The 22,663-nt window shown below is 40.2% G+C and overlaps 1 protein-coding gene across 1 annotated transcript; it reads left to right on the forward strand.

Moving 5' to 3' along the window:
- The first annotated feature begins 10,727 nt into the window (after positions 1-10,727).
- HEY2 (hes related family bHLH transcription factor with YRPW motif 2) lies at positions 10,728-22,372 on the forward strand. Its single transcript, XM_030929651.1, has 5 exons — positions 10,728-11,027; positions 12,963-13,041; positions 13,170-13,253; positions 15,589-15,670; positions 20,239-22,372. The coding sequence occupies exons 1-5, from the start codon at positions 10,945-10,947 to the stop codon at positions 20,922-20,924; spliced, it is 1,014 nt and encodes a 337-aa protein (XP_030785511.1). The 5' UTR covers positions 10,728-10,944; the 3' UTR covers positions 20,925-22,372.
- The last annotated feature ends 291 nt before the right edge of the window (positions 22,373-22,663 follow it).

Genomic DNA, 22,663 nt, shown 5'->3' on the forward strand with positions numbered 1-22,663 from the left:
AACTTAAAGTATAATTAAAAAATTGATACACTTCATAAATTAGAATATAAAAATTTCAACATGTACATATCAAAAAGTTCATAAGATTTTTTAAACAGCAAACTGAAATAAATACATATGTAAATTTGTGATATATGAGGCAAACATTAAATGCCTTGATTTAAAATGACCACTTTTAACTTTCTAATAACAAGACAATTATTTCAAAAGCATTAAGTATACTAATAGTCAAAAAAAGTATAAACAGCCAATAAAGACTACAAAAACAATCTCTAACATCATTAATAGTAAGAAAAAAACTAAAATTAAAACGATAGCTCCTATTTCACCTATCAGGTTGGCAACTATCAAACTACCAAGTATTGATGACGATTCAGGGAAACGAGTATGAGTACTCTCACTTTGCTGGCAGAGATATAAGTTAGTCAACTGTTATGAAAGGTACTTTGGTAGAAAATATCAAAAAGTGTTTAAAATGTGAACACCATTTGGTCACCTGACTCTATTTCTAATAATTTAGACTACAAATAATCTAAAACATGTATACTTTTTTAACCTGTAAGATTTCTTCAGCACAATACATTTCTTCAGTCCACAGTAGAAAAAAATGTAAACATTTAAATGCCCAATAATAAGGAATAGTTAAGTCAATGTATGATACATTCATACCAAGGATTACTACGCTATCGGGGGGACAATGATGTTATAAATGAATATTTAATGAGACAGAATATCCAAAAAAGAAAATCAATGAAAGAAAATGAATGAAATATTAACAGCAACTGTCTCTCGTTATCAATTAAGTGGCAATTTAAATGTTCTTATTACTGCTAACATGATTTACTAATTTTTCTGCATTTAACATGTATTGATATTATGATATAAAAGCAATAAAAGATGCTTTTAATTTTAATGAAGAAACAAAAAATAATAGGCAACTTTGTCCCCTGTTCTTGGGAGTCACGATTAATCAGCTATATCGCCAGGCATGGTGGCTCACACCTGTAATCCTAGCACTTTGGGAGGCCAAGGCAGGCAGATCACCTGGGGTCAGGAATTCGAGACCAGCCTGGCTAACATGGTAAAACCCCGTTTCCACTAAAAATACAAAATTAGCCGGGCATGGTGTCGTGTGCCTGTAATCCCAGCTACTTAGGAGGCTGAGGCAGGAGAATCACTTGAACCTGGGAGGCAGAGGGTGCAGTGAGCCAAGATCGTGACATTGCACTCCAGCTTGGGCAACAAGGGCGAAACTCCATCTCAAAAAACAAAAAACAAAAAAATCACCTATATCTGTCTCTTTCCATATGTCAAACTAGTTTTAAAGCATTTTATTTGAGCTTTACTCCACTGTTAGGTATCATTAACCTCTTGGATGAGGTCTAGATTTCAGAAAAAGTAGCACACTCAAGGTCATGCAGCTAGTGACAGCTGAATATGACTGGCCCCCCTGGCATCTGATTCCAAAGCATATGTTCTTTCTTTATTATTTCCATAGGTTTTTGGGAAACAGATGGTGTTGGTCACATGAATAAGTTCTTTAGTGGTGATTTCTGAGATTTTGGTATACACATCACCTGAGCAATATATCTTTTACCCAATGTGTAGCATTTTCCTGGGGTTTATTGTGGAGTAGTTAGGCTTTATGAGAACACACCCAAGAAACTAACTGCCACATATCACATAGTTTCTGTGAAAAAGTTTGGCACTCTAAACACCACACTTATAAATGGCCATTGGGAAGCAATTTTTTCTTAACCTATGTGTTGCTTCTGACTGTTTACACTGTTTATGTTTGTGTCACATGCATTATTATCCTTGGAGGCAATGTCCAGTAATGGGTAGGAGCACTGGCTCATAGTTAGATTCCCTTGGTGGAACCTGACTCTACCCTTTAATACCAATAAAATACTTACCTTCACTGGGTCTGCTTCATCACCAGTAAAATAAAGGTAATGACTGTACCTACCTTAGGTTGTTCTAGTGAGGATTAAATAAATCTACATGGTGCTTTTGTGGATTTAAAAAGTGTCAGACACATAGCAAGCACTAGATAAAGGGGATCTATGATGATCATTATTAATGTATTCGCTAGATATTAAATCCCCCCAAGGGCAATAATCACATGTTTTACTGCTTTTGAATTCCCTAAAAAGCTCAATAAATGGTTGATCAATGGATAAAGCTGGAAGTAAGGTAATTTCTGACAAGAATTTCTCAGTGCTGCAAAATACCCTCTCTAATTCAACAAGAATGCTCCCTGATTAACTTGTATTGACTAATAGAGGCCTTATTTTTATCTTATTTTTTCTTATCTATGAAAGGGGTACTTAAAATTACTATTTAAAGCTGTCTTGCATTTCCTTATTAAACATCACTTTAATTATTGATTGAATATTCAATATTTAAATGCAAGTTACTTCTATTTCAACAAGGCCTTTCAGGGAAGGGCATAACTTTATGTGACTAAAAATAGTTAAATGACACCTGAGTTTTAAAATCCTTGAATGTTTATTTATGGCACCCTGTAGAAAGATAACAGTAACACAGTTCTTTCAATAAGAAAGTAGCAGGAAAGCATCATGGCTCAATCTTTCACTGAAAGTATTTAATCTGGATAAGTCCAAGATAGCTAGCAGTGTTAATGTACTATGTGTTACTTTGAAGTCAATGAAGCTGAAAATCTCACTTTAGAAAGTTCTCTTAATCACTGAGAGTATAACCGTGTTCTGATTTTAATTATGACATGGCAGATTTTAAAACAAATCTGTAAAAACTGATGTGTAAGTCCTGGCATAATTATTTGAGTACTCCACCAAGTAGGCAGTGCACCTGTTTTCTTTTTCATATAAATTGGGTCATATTAAATAAACCCAAGCAACCCAATTAAAAGCAATGAGCTTCCCAAGTGCTGAGCCAACAGTCCTACCTGAAAATGCTATTCTAATGGCCAAATGACTTGCACTGAGAAACAAAAAACATAAAAAACTCCATTTACCAATGCGAATTGTCCTGGAATTTATCTTTTACTGTAATGTTTTCAATTTGATGTAGTGACAACTAGAAGAAGAAAGAAACTTGACTAGATTGAACAAGCATATCTAACGAATTAATAGCTCTGAACCTGTCACTTCTCTTAAAAACCTCCAGTGGCTCTCAAATAACTTCAAGACTATATCCTGCTCAGAACGCAAGCTCCTCCATGATTTGCCTATAGCCTAATTCATTTTCCCAAGACAACTCTCTCCCCCTCTTTCCTTCCATTTCCCTCATTCCAACTAAGAATAATCCATCTTTCCCTAAGAATCACATGCACTCTTCAGCTTCTATGTCTCTTTGTAAATGCTGGTCCCTCTCCAAGAAAGTCTACTTACAATTGTAGCTATTTGGTATATCCTTCAAGGCCCTGCTCAACACCACTTTTTCCCTTAACCCCATAATTGCACCAAAGAATAGATAAGATGTTAGATACCTATAAAGTTTAAGAACAATAGAAAGATATTCCAATAAATGTAGTATCTAAGTAAAAATAGTGTGTTGGTTATATAAATGGAGCTTGGCGACAAAAATCCTTGGGCCACTCCCAGCCCTCCAACAGGATTGCTGCCTCTAATTCTATACAAAAAGTTTGGAGCTGTCACTGCTGAACTCTCCTTTAAAAAGCAATCTTCTCTCTCTTTGTGCCGATAGCATGTAGTCTGCTGTTTACTTTGGCCTTGAATACATCTCATGTTGTCTAACAGTTGTTTGTTTAGACTCCCATATTATTTTCTCTGCTATTTCCTGAGCAGGAATTAAATCTTGTTCACCAGGTACCACTACACTACTTAGCAGACAGTATTGCTCAAAGTAGGTAGGTGTTCAATATTTTAGTGGTCTGGAAATGAGAATGAATGAATGAAGAGAGGTACAGTCAGAAAAATTAAGCCATGATTAATGAAAATGAGTCTTATTACTTTCAAGTGCACATACTAACAGTTTGTCAGTGATCTCTGTCCACAGCTCTTTGGTTTCATTTTTGGATCATTTCTCCCACAGTTATGTTTAAGTAGTCCCCACTATGATGTCCCTATTAGTTCTCAAACTACATTTTTAAATAAGAGCAAAGTGTTCATTATCAAATTAAAGAACGGATATTATTTTTCCAATTCACATTCCACAGAAATAAATTAATGATTAAAACTTTAAAATTTGAATCGAAACTTTTTCATCTCAACTAGAATCTATGCTCACAAATATACTATCTAATTTAGCAATATTTCATGGGTCCATGCAAAGAGGACATGACTTTTCAGGTGTTCCACCTGAACATCAGAGAAAATCATTCTCCCAACCCTTTGGTATAAAAATCTTATTTCCATCATACCAAGAGTTTTAAAATACTAGTCTGTTTTTCTAAAGGTCTACATTTTTAAAACTGCATAAAGAAATTTATTTAAAACGTAGACAATGGAATAGACAAAACATAAGGATTTCAGTATCTAAAATAAAACAAACTGAAATGAAGTGAATGTAATTTTCAAAAATATAGAAAATATGCAAATACACATAACATATAAACTCTATTTTGCGAATGGTGGTTTAATTACAAAATGCAGCATTTTCCTCTCTGACTTGAGCTACTGTCTTCTGACAGATATTACCCTAGACTTTCATATAGTAAAAAGTCATGCTAATTATAAAACCGTTAATTATTCTGTGCCTTTTACATCTATAGACAGACAAGTATATACCCACATACATCATTCATATTTGTCTTCTATTTTCTATTCATATATTGTTTTCTATTTTCAGGCTTTATTAATGTTCCCATTACAACTGTTATTCTAGCAAAATCCTGCTATCCAGTCTTGACAAGTAAATCCTGCAGCGCTGTGAGTTTTGATACATGATTCAATAAGGACTTAGGATTCTCAGATTAAAAGTGCTGTGGAAATGTACAGTGTCCCTTTCTTCCATATTCAAGGCACAGTACACTGCCCTTCTCCACTGTGCAGTTGAGCATGGTTGTTCTCTGTTAAGCAGCAAGATATTTGGTTTCCAAAGAGATTGTGTTGCCCTAATGAATACTGCAATTCCTCAACAAACTATTCGTTTCTTTAAAGTATTCATGTCCTAGAAATGTAAGGAGCTACTATTGAAGACCAAAATCAATCTCTAAAAATGTTCAGTCTAATATTCTCAATACACTAATATATTGTTAAATTATTTTGAAGGCTAAATCCAGAAAAATCTAGTCAAATTCTTATCCAGTAGAATTAATCCAGTCCTGTCTAGGAAAAAAAAAATTGCTATGTTTCTGTATCTTGTAAAGTATATATTTCAATAAGTTTGCAAAATATGGAAGTCTAAAAACAGCCTGTATTTTTTCCACAGTAAATCTAAAATCAACAAGTTCTTATTTCCAATCTATGAAGGTTTTTTTCCCCAGAAAGTCACCTGCCAATTTAAAAACAGTCAGATATGGGCAAAAAATTGTATACATCTAATAAAAATATTTTAATAAAAGTGTTGAGAAAATATAAATGTCATTTGCAGTCTAGTGGGAAAGACATTTAGCCTTAAATATTTCCACAGCATTTGATATTTCAGAAACCTGTAGAGCCTCCTCCTTTCTTTCACTTTTATCAAATAATGCCAAACAAGCAGATCCAGGAATCTTTGATTTAAAATTTTTTTCTGACACTGAAAGAAGAAACTTTCCTACAGAGAATCCATATTTTTGGAACTCTGTGAGACAGTGGTCTTATTAATGTCAATTAATCTTGACAACTTAGTAGATGGTTTATACAGCTATTAGAAGATAAACTATTGTCTTCATTTACGCATAATGTAAATGCTATTTTCATGTTATATTAACAGAGATACATGAGAATTTTAGACAAAATAATTTTAAATAATTAAATTATTTAAAGTCTATGAACAAGGCAAGCATGAAGTTCTTTTAGAATTCAGTGACTGGGTAATAACTTTCTTTTTTGGAAAACAGTTTGCTTTCTCTTTTCTCATTATGAAATTTAGAAAACTCACTGTGCTTCTCTTCTGACTTGGCCACCAGGAAGCTCAATGACGAACTAGGTCTCATTCACAGTAAGTATTCCTTCCCATATGAAGGCATATTCTCTTCATCTTTTCATAGTTTTTTTAATGCATGATTGCTTACTTCGATTTTATTATTTCAATGAATGTAAATTCTACATATACATGTAAAGAAGCAGAGAGTTCATTAATTTTAACAAGAAATTATCCTGAAACCATTTATTGTACACCCACTGTGCGCTGGGCATTTTTCTAAGGGATGGAAATGTAGTTTATTAAAAGAACATTTTCATAAGAGAAGTGAATATGTTTCACTGTATCCTTAAGAGAGGGGGGAGATCTGCCAATCAAACCAACTTCAAGAAAATGGAAATTTAAAAGAATTTCCTTAAAGGCAAAGCCTGCCAACATCAATTTAACTCCCACAAAGAGTTAAGCTAATACACTGAGTGTTCTCACTGTTGCTTACTGGGGTATGGAAAACTGGTTACTTGCTATACATCCCTCTTCTCAAGGGTCCTGCAATAAAACTAGTCTTCATCCAGGGTCATGCTAAGCACTAATAACACCATAAAATAAAAGCTTTTAAATAAATTGCCCCTCAACAACAGTTTCAAAGATCAGTTTAAACATTCTAACTTTCAAGAGAGAGAGCTTTGGGTCTTAGATTTCCTACCTTGAAGCTTCCGCTGTAACAAGTAAGTTGCACTTACTGGGCAAGCCAAGAAATACAATGCATTTTGTGTGGCTGACTGGGCAAGAAAAATTAACTGGTAAAGCAGCTCCCTTTCAGGGATGACTTCAAGGTTGGTGGGCCTAAATTTGCACTTGCTTTCAGCTTTGTTTTGCTCTACTGGCTTGCAAATATGTGTCACACAGTGACCCTAGGTTGGCCTGCCTGCTGCCAGCCTGATGTTGGAAAAGGTATTGAAATGTACAAGGATCTTGCCCTTGGCCTCCACTCCTAGGGCGCAGCATTCTCACACATTTTAAGGCGTTACCAGCTCACAAAAGCCTTGCAGTCAGGGAAGGCAGCCCAACAAGGCTGCCCACAGATACACACGTGTTTGTCACCTGCCCCAGCAATTGCAAATAGAACAGCTCTTCTCAAGGCAACCTGTTTGTCCTCCCTTTGAAAGAGAAGCCTGTGCAAATAATTATATTTCTGATGGGGCAAAATATTGGAATTTTCAATTTGGACTATGCACTTAGGCATCTCAGACTAACACAAAGATTTCTAAATAACAGAGATGCCCTTATTTCACTGAGAAACCAAGATAAAACTTTTAAATGGTGTAACGTCTTGGTGACTTTCTAAGCCCATGAAATACCTGAGTGGCCAACATTTTTTAAGTAGCTGCAAGCAGCATCTCAAAGGATTTAGAGAAGCAACAAATAACAAAGTGTGACAGTCGGTCTTGGAAAACCAGAGGGCTCTAATGAAGCAAAAAGCAGAACAAGAGGAATAAAAAAAATCCCGGTTCGTTCCAAAGAAGTTTTACAATTATAGCAAAGCAATCACTTCATCGGTTTGTGCAACAAAACTCAAAATCTGTGGGGCAAGATAATACTCGGCCAACATCGCCAAATTTATCAATGCGGGTGTAAAAACTGTAACTTTTTATTAAATGGGTGTGAAAAGAGTTGGGGAGGAGGAACAGGACCACTGAATCTGGCATTTCCAGATCTCTGCATTCAGCATCTCACTCCCACGCCATTAAGTTAAATAACATTTAGCACAAAACACAGGCTAGACCACCAATTTCGGGAAGGTGTCTGAGCCTTCCCTTCTCCATTCCCTTTAGATCTGCCGTCCTGGCCTTTCTTTCCTAATGGCATCTCCTTTCTAATAAAGTCCCTCGCATCTTTTGATGTGATTAACTCATGGTACAAATCCTTCAAAAAGAAAGAAAGGAAAGAACTGCGGTTTGCTCTGCGCGCGGACATCTTTTCTTCCTAAGCCTTCACTTTCGCTGAAAAGGTTGTCGCAGAAGGGCTGGGAGGCTTGAAATCCCGCCGTTCCCTCATTCTTTCTCTTTTCTTTCTCTCCACATACGCCTCCCCTACACCTCCCTACCCCACTCCCCACCTCCAATCCACTACAGTATTTAAGTCGGCGGGGGCGCTTTAAAGGGTTTCTTTCCTGCGTCTGTTCCTGTCTCTCTGACCCGAAACGCACTTTCGGTTACAACAGACAAGGCGCTCAACCAGGGGACAGGCAAATGGAATAAGTAGTTGAGGGGGATAAACGACCTAATGGAGAAATCTCGTGCTGCCTAATTGCTATTGTGTTTTGCAGATAAATAAGCATATTCTTTTAATAGCGTTCAAAACCCTGAGCTCTCTTGCCCTATGCATTCTTCCTTATTTAACAGACTTCTATGGCGCTTACTATATACCAGGCTGTTTTAAGTGCTTTTAAAATACGACCTTCTTTGCTTAAAAAATATTTTTAACAGATTTAAAATTCCTTGTGTGCTTTCGAACGTCCCTGCTATATTCTTCTTTACACATAGTACAGCAGTTAAGTCTTCAAAGATAAATATGAAAAAAATTAAACCAGTTGCTACTTAATTGCCAGCAAATCGTTTCCCTCTGCAGTTTTTCGCAATCATTATAATTAAATACACTAGTATAGTGGCAAAGAACTGTTAGATTTTTTTTTTCAGTGATTATCTCAGGTTTTGCCTCGGGCGTTTGGACGCGCCAGCTAATTGCTCGTGTGGCAAACATTAATTGCACCTGTAGGCATTTGAATTCAGAAAAACGTGCAGCCCTCACGGAAAGTTGTGACGGTGGAGCTCGCGCCTGGCGGGCCGCGGCGCGTTCACCTGAGGCCAGGAGGTACTAGCCCAGGGCGCTCGGGCCGGGAGGTGGCAGGCAACCGGCGCGCGTCAGGCTCGTCACCCGCTGGATTGTTGGGCTGGAGTGGGGAGGGGGTCTGGGTGCTGGCCCGCCCTCGTGTAGCCGACCGAAGGCCCTGAATCCCGCGCCGACCCAGCACCCGCCCTGAGGCCGACAGGGGAGCTGGGGTTCACCGACCCCCGCGGCCCCGCCGTTGGGCGCGGACGCCATCCAGTCCCACCTGGCCCCGCCGAATGTGTGCTTTGCCTGAAGTTTCAGAAGCCAGGATGGAACGATTCGGGTTTCTATTCACACGGTTATTGAAAGCAAGGCGGCAGGGACCGCGCAAAAGAGATGAGTGTGGGGGAAAGGGGGTTTCTGTTCTAATAAGGGCTAAGCACGCTGGCCGCAGGTCCTCCGCGCCTACCGGGGTCCTTCCTGCTCTCCCCCAGGCCAAACAAACCCCGCCAGGGTCCCGTCTTTTCCATTCGCGTCCTTTCCTCTTCTCCCTGCCCCACGCCGGGCTTGTGTGGACAGAAAACGGAGTGTCAAAGGGACGCCCTAGACCGATCCCCACGAAGCTATGAATGCGTCCGTGACTGAGGGCTGCGGGGATCGATAGACGGACCTTTCTCAGAGGCTCTCCACTACGGACCAAGCGGCTCTGCCAACGTGTGGTTTCCGGCTGGACCCCAACCCAGCCGCCGCCCATCTCCCGGCACCGCCGCGCCGGAGCAGGCGAGCGGACCCCGGCGCCCCCAGCTGGGTCTCGCTCAGTCTCTGCCCTCGCAGACGCACAGCGGGGTGGCCAGTTCAAAAGTCCTACATAACTTGGAGAGAACCAGCGGCTGGAAAACATGTTTTGAACACACAGCTTGAGTTTTACACAAGCCACGTTGTCCAAGGCACGAACTGTTGGACACGAATTCATACTTTAGAAACCAAATTTAATTTCCAAGCGCCAATCTTCACGTCCCGGACTCTAACTCTGCGGCTGCGAGTGCACACACCAAGGGGACTAGAGGGAGACTGGAGGCAATTATCTGGATAATCCAAGCTCGGAAAAACTCGAACTTGAAAATCTACAATTATGTCCTGAAATGCCCGCGTCATTGATCTAGTCTTTCCTACCATCAGAGCTGACACAGCTCCAGTCCACCGGCTTCTCAGCGGGGTCTACGATCCACAGTCCCTGGGGCCCGAAGACCCAATGGAAGTAACTGATGGATCGCAAATTGGAAATCGTATCTTGGTCGACCGACCTGATCGGGAAAAATCGCGTCCTTATATGAAACAGCCCCGAGGCCGCGGAAGTAGTCTCGAGAGTTGTCAGATTCAAAAGCAATTTTGATTTACGGGTTTCAAAAGCCCAGAGGGCAAATGTGACTGCTCGGGTCAGCCAGTCAGCAGTTTTGGTCCAGACAGGGGACCATCGAGTGGGGCGGCCGGAGGAGCCGCGGCGCCTCCCTACGTCACACGCGCCTGCTAGCACTCAGCCAGGCGCTCGAGGTTATTCTTTACACTCAGGACTGAAAGTTCGCCCGCGAGACCGCGCGGCGCGGAGGAGAACAGAAACACAAAGTCCAGGGCCCGCCCCTGCCGTGCCCGCGCGCTCCCTCGGCTGGGGTTAGCAAGACCGCGCTCACGCTCGCCCCGGCAGCTCCCGGCCGGCTCTCTGCGCCCGGGTCCCAGGTCCGCGGCCGCGTTCCCACGCCTCGGCCGGAGCCCCGCAGCAGGCATTGGCGAGCGCGGCCCCGCCCCCTGGTCCAGCCAATCGCGGGCCACGCCGACCAGCGAGGGGGCGGTGCCAGACGGGCTGCCAGGGCCGGCGCGCGGGGGCGGGTGAGGTGGCCCCACCCGCGCGGGGGGGCGTGGCCGGCGCCGGCTCTTGCGGCCGGGCAGAGTTGCGGCGTGGGAAAGAGCCGCTAGGAGCCGACCGCGCCGCCGCCGGAGCCGCGCCTGCCCAGGCCGGGGGAGGGAGGAGGCGGGCGCGAGGGTGCTGCGCCCAGGTCGGCGTCTGAGCTTCCGGCCGGACTGCGACCCGCGCGGTCTTTCGCCGGGATGAAGCGCCCCTGCGAAGAGACTACCTCCGAGAGCGACATGGACGAGACCATCGACGTGGGGAGCGAGAACAATTACTCGGGGTGAGCGCGGGCTCGGCGGGAGCGGCCCGCAGCTCGGGAGCTTGGGGTAGCTTTGTGCACGCATGGCTCCCTGGAAATCCCGAGGCTCCCTCCGCAGCATCTGGGTGGAGAGGGAAAGTTTTGCCTGAGAAAGCTTGGTAGGCTCTCGCAGAGCGTGAGTTGCGATGAGGCAAGGGATGTGGGTTTTCCCCTTAGGGGTAGAGTGGCCAGGATGGGAGACGCCACTGAAAGGCAGAGCGCAGGAGTTGGCAAGGGAGGGTCCTGGCTGTCACAGTTGGGCGCGCGAACGGCAACGTCCGGGCGACAGGCGATGCCCCAGCCACTGAAACCGTATTTGGGAGCACTTTCAAAATAGATCAGGAGAAAATAGAAACAATTTGATTTTTTATTTTTAGAGATACCAAAATCACAGCTTGATTTTTGGAGGAATTAAAGCAACCTGCGATGTCAAGGCTAAGTAGGTTGAACTTTGCAGGTTGACCGTGTGTGACTTGGCTAACGCAAGAGTGACAGATGTAAGGATCGGAAAGGGCATCATTTCTTTGACTGCTTGTTCTCAAGTCTGGAAGAGATCGGCGTCGTAATCACAGAAGCCAGACCTCCACTTTCCTGTGACAGAGGGAGATTACCGAGGCATTTTAGAGCCAAGGCGGGTCAAATGATAATTGCTTCTAATTGGCATCACCAGAAGCACCTTAATTATTTATCTGCAGCTGTCACTCAAAGAAGGAAATTCTTCCTACCTTTGGAAAACTGGTTTTCTTTTATATTGTTATTCTAATATATACAAAGCAAAGCCTGAAATCTGCAAGAGCAAAGATATTTACATGAAACCAAGGTTTAAGTATCTAATCATTAAAGTGTAGTGCCGTCTTTAAAAATGAGGTCTGAAAAACAGAAGCTATCACGTGAAAGGTGAAACCCGTAAAGAAGGGGTGAAAATGAGGGGGACAGGTAATTCAGAAATAAGATCCAGAAGTGAGAAGGTGGGGTAAATAGCAACCTGGTGTGTGCAGCATTTCTAAAATGAAAGAGAACAAAAAACAGGAACCTGGGCAATTTGAGAACACAAAGAAGCATAGTATCCATGAATTATGAAGAGAAACAGATACAAACTAGAAAGGGTTGTAAAAATTATGTGACCAAATAATACTTTGATAGAACTTTAAATATAAAAGTATATTTTCATTAGTAAATCCAAGGTGAATTGCAGCTTCTAGAGATTTAAGCTTAAAGGCTGAGACACACCTACAGTTTCATTTTCAAAATAAACCATTCACCTAATAATAAAATGAGTTTTAATTTTTCTATCAGTGGCATATTTAGGGAATATTTTTGGAAGATTAGTATGCAAAACATCAAGTTTGTCAGTTTTTTTCCTGTTGCAATATATGACTAACTGGAATTTTGAAACAGTAGATAACTTCTATTTATTTTAAAGTTTGCACCTAGAGACAAGAGTTTGATGTATGATGACTGCACATCTGTTTAATAGTGGTGCTTAACATAACCCTGATTTGAAAAAGCGGCATTACTTTGTTCAGTGTGCGTGACAGGAGGGAGAAGGGAAGCTATTTGAGATTAGTTGACTTTATAATATATGAGTGGAACTAGAAAATGCTAATACCTAACTTCTCACCCTAAGTGTCCATGATTATTTCACTGGGAGACTTTCAAGTAAAAATTCTGGGACATTTTGGCCAATGGGTTAGCATCTGGATTACTGATTTAAAAAAAATTAAGGCATAATTTTTACCTGAAAAGAGACAGCCGGGATGAAAGCAAAGTCTGTTAAGAGTGAAACAAGAACTAAGAATAAAATAACACAGACTTGAACTGTGGAATCACTCTGAATATTTAATGGGTGCCACAAGTACCCAGAAGAAACTATTGTTATGTTAATGCAGCACCTGACATACTCTTCTTATTTCATAGGCAAAATACTAGCTCTGTGATTAGATTGAATTCTCCAACAACAACATCTCAGATTATGGCAAGAAAGAAAAGGAGAGGGGTATGTGATTTTTTTCCCCTTTTTAGTTCATATAGCTCATACTAATGTGTAACAGTTACATTTTTCCATTTGAGTAATTTTATCATTTGTGAATTCATAAACTTTGGTTGTTTGCTTCTTTTGGATAGATTATAGAGAAAAGGCGTCGGGATCGGATAAATAACAGTTTATCTGAGTTGAGAAGACTTGTGCCAACTGCTTTTGAAAAACAAGTAAGCTATCCCCTCCCCAGACTCCCCCCCATCCCACCCACCCCCCCCAAAAAAAGCTCAAACAATCTGATTCGCTCATCTGGGAATGTGGGTTCTTGTTAAAGCTCATTAAAATAATGGTGTATGTGCCCTGATCTGGCACAGAGCAGCTATTTCAATAAAATGCTTTGTTGTGGCAAAACTATTAAAAACATAATCCATCATGGAGTTGAAAAACATTTCCATTCTTTAGCTTATTTTCCCCTTAAGGGTAACAGTGTTCATGCTTTCTCTGTTCTTTCTATGAATACCAGTAGTGGTTTTATTTAAAACTGTGCTGTATACAGTATCCTTCAAAAAAAATAAACCATTTTTTTCTCAAAATGTTTTTAAAATGTAATCTTTTTAATTAGAAAACAATCAGAGCCCAAGAAATAACTTCTCTAGCTCTATTTCCTAAATAATAATACTAATAAAATTTATTTACCAATCCCTGGGTTGGTAGAATGCCATTTGATTTGGGGCATCTTTTTAGAAGTTTGGTAAAAATGAAATTAATCATAAATGCCCCTTTTCATAGTTCACCTATTCCTTTACCAAAAAAGAAAGAAAGAAAAAGATTTTGCACACTTGGAAAAGCAGAAAGCCAAATGTTTAAATCTTTTGTGGTTTTAGAAAAGTCATGGCTCTCTCCCTGCCGCAATGGCTAATGACACAGATTTCTAAGAGCATCTTTCAAAGGATATGGCAGCATGTCCTTGTTGAAAATACTTTCAATTTAATTCCAATAAGACGGCAGTTGTTTGTTTATTCCATTTTGTTTGTTTACTTCATGAATCTGCAAACATGATAAAACAAGCCCTACAAAGTCCTTGGAAATTATCCAGAAAGTGCAGTTTCAATTATTAGTGACTTTACTGAAGCTGCTTGTACCATTTTCATGGAAAAATTAAACACTGACCAAATACAAAATATGCTACTGATTATACATTTTTAAGACAAGACACCCAATCTATATGCAGAGACTGTGTTTGATAAAATAAAAATAATGTGAAAACTGTAGTTTTGATTAGTAGCATTTTCAGTGCCAATAGGCTTCAAGTGAAAATGCCGGTAATCAATGATGTTTTTAAAATTCGGGAGTACTGAAATGTCTGCAGTTATGAGGCGAAGTCTGTTTGATTTTTTTTCTTGGTTTGTTAGATTTTTTTTTCCTTAAATGTTGACTTAAACCTTAAAAGCAAACGTCAGTTGTTTGGCAGTTAGTTACCATAAACACAAGCTTTCCCATTTGCAGAGCTTGGCTACCAACCCTAGTGAGTTGGCCCTGTCACAATATGATTAGAAAAGTGTTCTTTAGAGCAGTGAAGTAACTCTGGCACTCTCACCGTATGTGGTGCTGATAATTTTTACAAAACAAGTAAAGCATAGAGACCTGAAATAAACCTTAGTGTCCTTAAAAAAGAAAAAAAAGAGAACATTTTGGTAATTATTTAGCTCTTCCAGGAAATGAGAAGCCACCCACAGTCCCTGAGACAGTTTGAAATGACACATTTGTATTTCAATTAATTACTAGAGGTTTCCTTATTTTGAAAGCAGGGACATAAAAGTATATTTGCAAGACAATTTTGTTAAGAACTATTTTAAAAGGTTCAAAAATCCTCAAGCATTTATGATGCTTCCTAGGTAAGTAGTAAATTATTGCTTCTTGTCTGTGAGCTTAGAAATTCACAGTGACACCTGCTGGTAATTATTGGAGGAAAAAAACCGTAAAAGTCTTCCCTTTTAAAATGTTTGGATCTGCTTGAAATGCAGATCCAATTATATTGTTCTAGTGTGAATACCTTATTTCAGGATTTAGTAGACCTGTGAAAGGACTTACTGAAGTTTTCTATTTTAAAAAAATTTAACAATCAATTGCTAAAATTCTATCTCCTTATCTTCTGCAGTTGTTATGCAACTCCTCTAGACTTTGGCTTTATAGAAGACTATTGATGCCCCATAATAAAACATAGTGTTAACCAAGATACAGATTGAATGCAAAGTTTGAGATTTTTACAACTGAAATCGTTTTGCTGTGGTGATCTTAGGAGAATCGTTATTCTTATGATTTAAAAAAGTCATTTATTCTAGTTTCTTTTAGTCTTTAAAAGTTCAAATAGCAAATAGTTGTCATTAGGTATGACATTAATTAGTGCTTTCATGTATTTGAATATAATTTGAAGTTTTCTGTGAAAAAATAAAAGTTGGAATTGTCTAGTGAGAGGGAAATTGAAGCCATACTGCTAAATTCAGTGTATAATGTTTCAAATTAGTTTCTGTAGGACATATGATAATTTATTATTTATTTATGAAGGGATCTGCAAAGTTAGAAAAAGCTGAAATATTGCAAATGACAGTGGATCATTTGAAGATGCTTCAAGCAACAGGGGGTAAAGGTAAGTAGATGACTTCATTTTTTTTTTTTTTTTTTTTTTTTTTTTTGCCTTTTTTACCTTTCTCTTTTCATATTATTCCCACTAATATTGTAAGGAAGTCATAGCTGAACAGTTCTTTAACAAGCTGAGATAGGTGGCCCCAGATTAAAGCCGTGGAAATCAGTGCTAATGGCAGGATTGAACTCGTGGGAAAGAACTTCTGGAACAAAAGAAGCACTTGACCCTGGGCTTGTGTTTGCTTTCATAATACTGTGGGAGTAAAGCTTCATTCACAGCAGCCTGGTCAGAGATTTGTTTAGGACTTAAGAAGCGCATGCTGGAATCTGTACAGAAAGAACAAAAAACAAACACACAAACATCCCAACATAAACAGGAGGTTATAGGCAATCCTTTTCTCCTCCTTCTCCTTCTTTCTTCCTACTCCTTCTCCTCCTCCTTCTTCATTAAATGAAGGCTAAGACTGAAAATAGTTCAGCTATTCCAAAGGAAGTGACTCTAGAGTTATTTTCATTATTGTTTTCAAATTTTGACTGGTCTTGAACTTAGACCAAACAGAACAGTTGAAGTGCAGGTAGGAAGTCTCTACACTAGAAGCCATTAATGGAGCAGAGTCATTCTTGGGGAAAGCAAACAGGGGCAGGCACTCCAGGTCCAGGGCCCTAGAGAGGTGTCCTCTGTACTGGATAGTGATTTAGGGAGGAATTATCAAGATGGTGAGAGAGGATCTCTTCATCAATAGCCTTGAGATCCTAGTTCACTCAGATTTCTTTATCCCACTTACGTATCACAAGTCGGACTTTATTTTGCCCCTCTTAATGTTTTTCATCCTTCAGAGAATCCTTGGATATTCACCTTAGCCAAGGGTGTTACTCAGTATATTTAACAACTGAATAAGGAGAAGGTATCAGAAGGATTTAAGGGCTCCAACTAAATCCTGGAGGCCTCCCTGTGCTCAGTATTAACCTTTTACTACACAGTATATGGGTCCTAGATCAGGGCAGAGGCAGGGCATTGGAGGGAAGCAACTGTTACCAGTATTTAATTCCTATATGGCCATACTGTTGAGGATCTCTAGAACATCAGCCCTGATCTTAACCATCTTTTTCCTGTGTCTAGTAGGAGGGAGGGTAACCATTGTACAGAGATGCCCCAATGGGTTGATTTATCCCAGATTGTACCTTCTCAAGGAACCATCCTGAATGATGGCATGAAATGCAAACATTCTTACATAACAGAAAAGATAACTGGATTAAATCACAGAAGCCAATGATCCATGTAGCTTGACCACTGCTGTGCCTCTGACCTAAGAAAAAAGTCTGGGCTGCACTTTGAAGGCTACACTAGCAACATGAGCACCAAAGGCCCCTGCAGCCCCATGATGCTGTCTCTACAACTGCTACTTCAGGATATTAGGATACTGATTGAATTAGTCATGCTATAAGAAAATTTGTTTGATTGCTTTACTTCCCTTAGCATTGTTAGCCACAAGTCTAAGTTTTCTTATCAGGGTTTCAAATATTTGGCATGAGCTGTACTTCTAAAGAGTAATATTGTTCTTAGGCTTTATTATAAAAACTAAGTTCCATCTTGGTTGCTATTCTTGGCCACCTAGATAGTCCTAAAATTTGTCCCAGAATAGTTTGTGAACAGATATTTCCAAGTAGGCTCCATCCACGTCGCCTGTCAGGTCATTGAAGAGGTCATTGCACTGAAGAATGGCCTTCAAGAAGGGAACTGGCAGCCGGGAGTGGTAGCTCAGGCCTATAATCCCAGCACTTTGCAAGGCCGAGGTGGGCAGATGACCTGAGGTCCAGAGTTTGAAACCAGCCTGACCAACATGGAAAAATCCCGTTTCTACTGAAAATACAAAATTAGCTGGGCATGGTGGTGCATGCCTGTAATCCCAGCTACTCAGTAGGCTGAGGCAGGAGAATCACTTGAACCCGGGAGGCAGAGATTGTGGTGAGCCAAGATCGTGCCATTGCACTCCAGCCTAGGCAACAAGAGTGAAACTCCATCGCAACAAAAATAAAAAATGAAAAAAAAGAAGGGAGCTGGCAGTTTGGGTTAACATTGTAAAAGACTACCAGCTGCCTCATAGTGCAGTGGTGAAGAGCATCGCATCTGTAGCTGGATTGCCTGATTTCAAATCCTGGTTCTGTCATTGATTAGCTCTGTGACTTTGGGTAAATTACTGTCCCCTGGGAGCTGGTCCAATTTTATCATCTGTAAAAAGAGGACAGTTGTAGTATCCATACTGTATAACTCATAAGGCTGTTACAAGTTAATTCAGTTAAGGCTGATAGAATAGTGCTGGCATAGAGGGAGTGGTATGGACATGTATGTCACTCTTGGCCCAAGATCCATGCACAAAAGGAAGCTACTTATCCTCAATTCCCTCTGAAGTCCACAATAGGATAGGAATTGCATAATTTATATTCCCTAAGATACAACAGAGAGCTCAACCATATATGACAACATAGCAGGCAAACCACAAATTTCAATTACTTCATGACTAGTAATGAAAATTCTTAGAAGCTCTTGGGGCTCCAATTCTGTTAGTTCATTCTTTATAGTCTGTCTTGGTATGACAATAGTATCTAGAGAGGATTTAGTAGAATAACCTAAGTTTCGAAATCCTTCTGGATTTCTGGACTCTGTCTATTCTATTCATTACCCCTGTCTTTCTCTCATGGGAGTCAGAAGTCTGCAAAGCCCTACAGAACCCTGAGGACCAAAATGTGAAATCTTTCCATGAATACCTCTTCTTCAGGAATAGCTTTTCATCCTAATCCAAGAGGCTCTGTTTGTTAACTATGTCAGAGTCTGGGATGATAACTATTTTTGCTGCTGATCTTCCATATTTCATGGTATTCTCTTGGTTTCAGCTTGGTACTATTGTTGTTTCTGTTTTAGTAGTATATATATTTGCCACAGATATCTTTTGGGGACTTCCAGATTGTTGGAATTTTAGCTTTAGGAATTTGAATATATGTGACTACTATTTCCGAAGTTCTTTGATTACAGATTAAGATAGTCAAATTTTTAATAGATGATGAATAAACAGGTAATGCTTTGATCAGCAGAAACTTAAACAGATAATGTAGTAAATATTCTAGATAAAAATAACTGCTGGGTGTGGTGGCTCATGCCTGTAATCCCAGCACTTTGGGAAGCTGAGGCAGGAGGATTGCTTGAGATCAGGAGTGCTAGACCAGTCAGAGCAACATAGCGAGATCTTGTCTGTACTAAAAATCAAACAGATTAGCCAGGTGTGGTGGCACATGCCTGTAGTCCCAGCTACTCAGGAGGCTGAGGCAGGAAGATCATTTAACCCGGGAGATGGAGCCTGCAGTGAGCTGTGATCGGGTCACCGCACTCCAGCCTGGGTGACAGAGTGAGACCTTGTCTCAAAGATAAATAAATTAATAAATAACCTTGTTCGAATGTGATATTTCTTATTCATGTATATACACATCCCCAAAATGAATAGACTAAACTTTTGATTTAGAAATTGCTTTTTAAATGTTGTAAATGAAAAATAATCTGTTTGTATATACCAGGTGTCACTCATTCAAAGAGGGCAATATTTCCCCAAATGTCTCATTATTATTGTGCCTTACATGGGCACTCTGATAATTAGACATGATTGTTTTCTATTCTAATGTATTATCTTCAGACAGACACTCAGATAAATGTGACCAAGATCTAACCATTTTTATGGTAGTAACCATAGGTATAGGAGTGCATGCATATACACTGACAAAATTAATATACATTTTTTTCTGGGGTGTATGCCAAAAAAATGTAAGGACATATATTTGAACTTCAGAAAAACTAGGAGTTAACATACAGTATTTTCATATCAGGAACTTAGCCTTATATTACTGACAGAAAAATAAGATCTTCAAGTAAGAAACCAAATTTTTTTTAAAAACTCATTTTGTTTTCATTAAATTTTTTATACAAAGTTATGACAAGATGTTTTCACTTTGTTGATAAAAAACATTGTGAGTCAAGAAGCAGTTATGAATTTATTGCGATTCTAGCACATTTCTAAAGTCCTCAAGCTGCTAAGATGCACTTGGCATCTCTGTTAAAATGCCAAGAGAGTAAAGATGTTTCAGATAAGCCCTTTAATCTCCAACTCATGTGACAGAGACAGAGAGACTGGAACTCTCTATTTCCATGAAAAAGTTTCCTGGGGAATTTCACTATCCCACAATACAAAAGGGGAGACCCCATTTCTTTCTCTGGAAGTGTTTGAAACGCAGATGTTCTTAATTTTTTTCCCCACTGTGATATTTAGCTGCAAGAACAACTGCAGTATATTGCATTGCCAGAGTTGTGACACATGTGAGTGGCAAAGTATACCTTCTTGACTTCTGCACAAAATTAAAACCATAAATAGCTGGCAATATTTTCAGAAAGGATTATCGTTCCACTTCAGTCTTCTGAAGGACAGAGTGGAACATCAGTGGGTGGTTATTCTTAACTATACCATTTTCTCACCCCTCCCTCCCCCCCATTTCTCTCCTGTCCCCTACTTTGCTCAAACCCACTTTTAGGCTACTTTGACGCACACGCTCTTGCCATGGACTTCATGAGCATCGGATTCCGAGAGTGCCTAACAGAAGTGGCGCGGTACCTGAGCTCCGTGGAAGGCCTGGACTCCTCGGATCCGCTGCGGGTGCGGCTCGTGTCTCATCTCAGCACTTGCGCCACCCAGCGGGAGGCGGCGGCCATGACATCCTCCATGGCCCACCACCATCATCCGCTCCACCCACATCACTGGGCCGCCGCCTTCCACCACCTGCCCGCAGCCTTGCTCCAGCCCAACGGCCTCCATGCCTCAGAGTCAACCCCTTGTCGCCTCTCCACAACTTCAGAAGTGCCTCCTGCCCACGGCTCTGCTCTCCTCACGGCCACGTTTGCCCACACGGATTCAGCCCTCCGAATGCCATCCACGGGCAGTGTAGCCCCCTGCGTGCCACCTCTCTCCACCTCTCTCTTGTCCCTCTCTGCCACCGTCCACGCTGCAGCCGCAGCAGCCACCGCGGCTGCACACAGTTTCCCTCTGTCCTTCGCGGGGGCATTCCCCATGCTCCCCCCAAACGCAGCAGCAGCAGTGGCCGCGGCCACAGCCATCAGCCCGCCCTTGTCAGTATCAGCCACGTCCAGTCCTCAGCAGACCAGCAGTGGAACAAACAGTAAACCTTACCGACCCTGGGGGACAGAAGTTGGAGCTTTTTAAATTTTTCTTGAACTTCTTGCAATAGTAACTGAATGTCCTCCATTTCAGAGTCAGCTTAAAACCTCTGCACCCTGAAGGTAGCCATACAGATGCCGACAGATCCACAAAGGAACAATAAAGCTATTTGAGACACAAACCTCACGGGTAGAAATGTGGTATTCTCTTTTTTCTCTCTCTCTTTTTTGTTTGGTTTAAGGCAGCTCGGTAACTGACATCGCAACTTTTGAAAACTTCACACTTGTTACCATTTAGAAGTTTCCTGGAAAATGTATGGACTGTACCATCCAGCAATGCATCACTATGTCTGAATTGGGGAAGAAAAATGCCCTGACTGAATTATCTTGAGACTAGATGGGAAATATATAGAGAGAGAGTGAGAGAGTCATGTTTCATAAGTGCCTGAGCTTAGGAAGTTTTCTTCTGGATATATAACATTGCACAAGAAAAGACGAGTATGGAGGATAGGTTAAGAAAGGAAAGGCACAGAAGTCTTGCAATAGGCTGCAGACATTTTAATACCGTGCCAGAAAGAGTATTCTGCTGAAACTAACAGGTTTTATTGGTCAAAATGACTGCTGAAAATAATTTTCAAGTTGAAAGATCTAGTTTTATCTTAGTTTGCCTTCTCTGTACAGACATGCCAAGAGGTGACATTTAGCAGTGCATTGGTATAAGCAATTATTTCATCAATTCTCAGATTAATAAGCATTTCTGCTCTGCCTGCAAGCCCCAGGCACTTTTTTTTTCAATGGCTCAAAATATGGTGCTTCTTTATATAAACCTTACATTTATATAGTGCACCTATGAGCAGTTGTCTACCATGTGCCCACCAGAGGCTATTTAATTCATGCCAACTTGAAAACTCCAGTTTGTAGGAGTTTGGTTTAATTTATTCAGTTTCATTTGGACTATTTTTATATATTTATCCTCTTCATTTTCTCCTAATAATGCAACATCTATTCTTGTCACCCTTTGGGAGAAGTTACATTTCTGGAGGTGATGAAGCAAGGAGGGAGCACTGGGAAGAGAAAAGCTACAATTTTTAAAGCTCTTTGTCAAGTTAGTGATTGCATTTGATCCCAAAGCAAGATGAATGTATGCAATGGGATGTACATAAGTTATTTTTGCCCATGCCTGAACTAGTGCTATGTAATGGGGTTGTGGTTTTGTTTTTTCGATTTCGTTTAATGACAAAATAATCTCTTACGCTGAAATCAAGCATGTGAGAGTTTATGTTTAAAAGATAAGAGACACAACATGTATTATGCACTTCATTTCTCTACTGTGTGGAGAAAGCAATAAACATGAGAATGTTAAACATTATGCAAAATTATACTTTTAAATATTTGTTTTAAAATTACTGTACCTAGTCTTTTTGCATTACTTTGTAACCTTTTTCTATGCAAGAGTCTTTACATATCACTAATTAAATGAAATCCTTTTTGACTTTTTTTATGTGGATGAGTTGCTTTGCAGAAAAGTTTCCTTCCACTTTCTATGTGGAAAGTCGACATGAATTTCAAGAGAGGTCTTTATTTACTGACAATCCAAGCTATGGCTTTTCTTTATGTCTTTCAAAATCATTTGATATACTTCACAGCTTGCCTGAAAATAACATTTATCTGAGCTTGTAAACTAAGCATAGGCAGGTAAGATACTTGGAGGCAAGAAATAATCAGTTTCCTCTGCCTTTTACTCTTAACTACAGTTCTTGGGAAAGTGCAAATTCAAGACTTCCA

The sequence above is a fragment of the Rhinopithecus roxellana genome, chromosome 4, assembly GCF_007565055.1.
Source record: "Rhinopithecus roxellana isolate Shanxi Qingling chromosome 4, ASM756505v1, whole genome shotgun sequence".
Classification (NCBI taxonomy): domain Eukaryota; kingdom Metazoa; phylum Chordata; class Mammalia; order Primates; family Cercopithecidae; genus Rhinopithecus; species Rhinopithecus roxellana.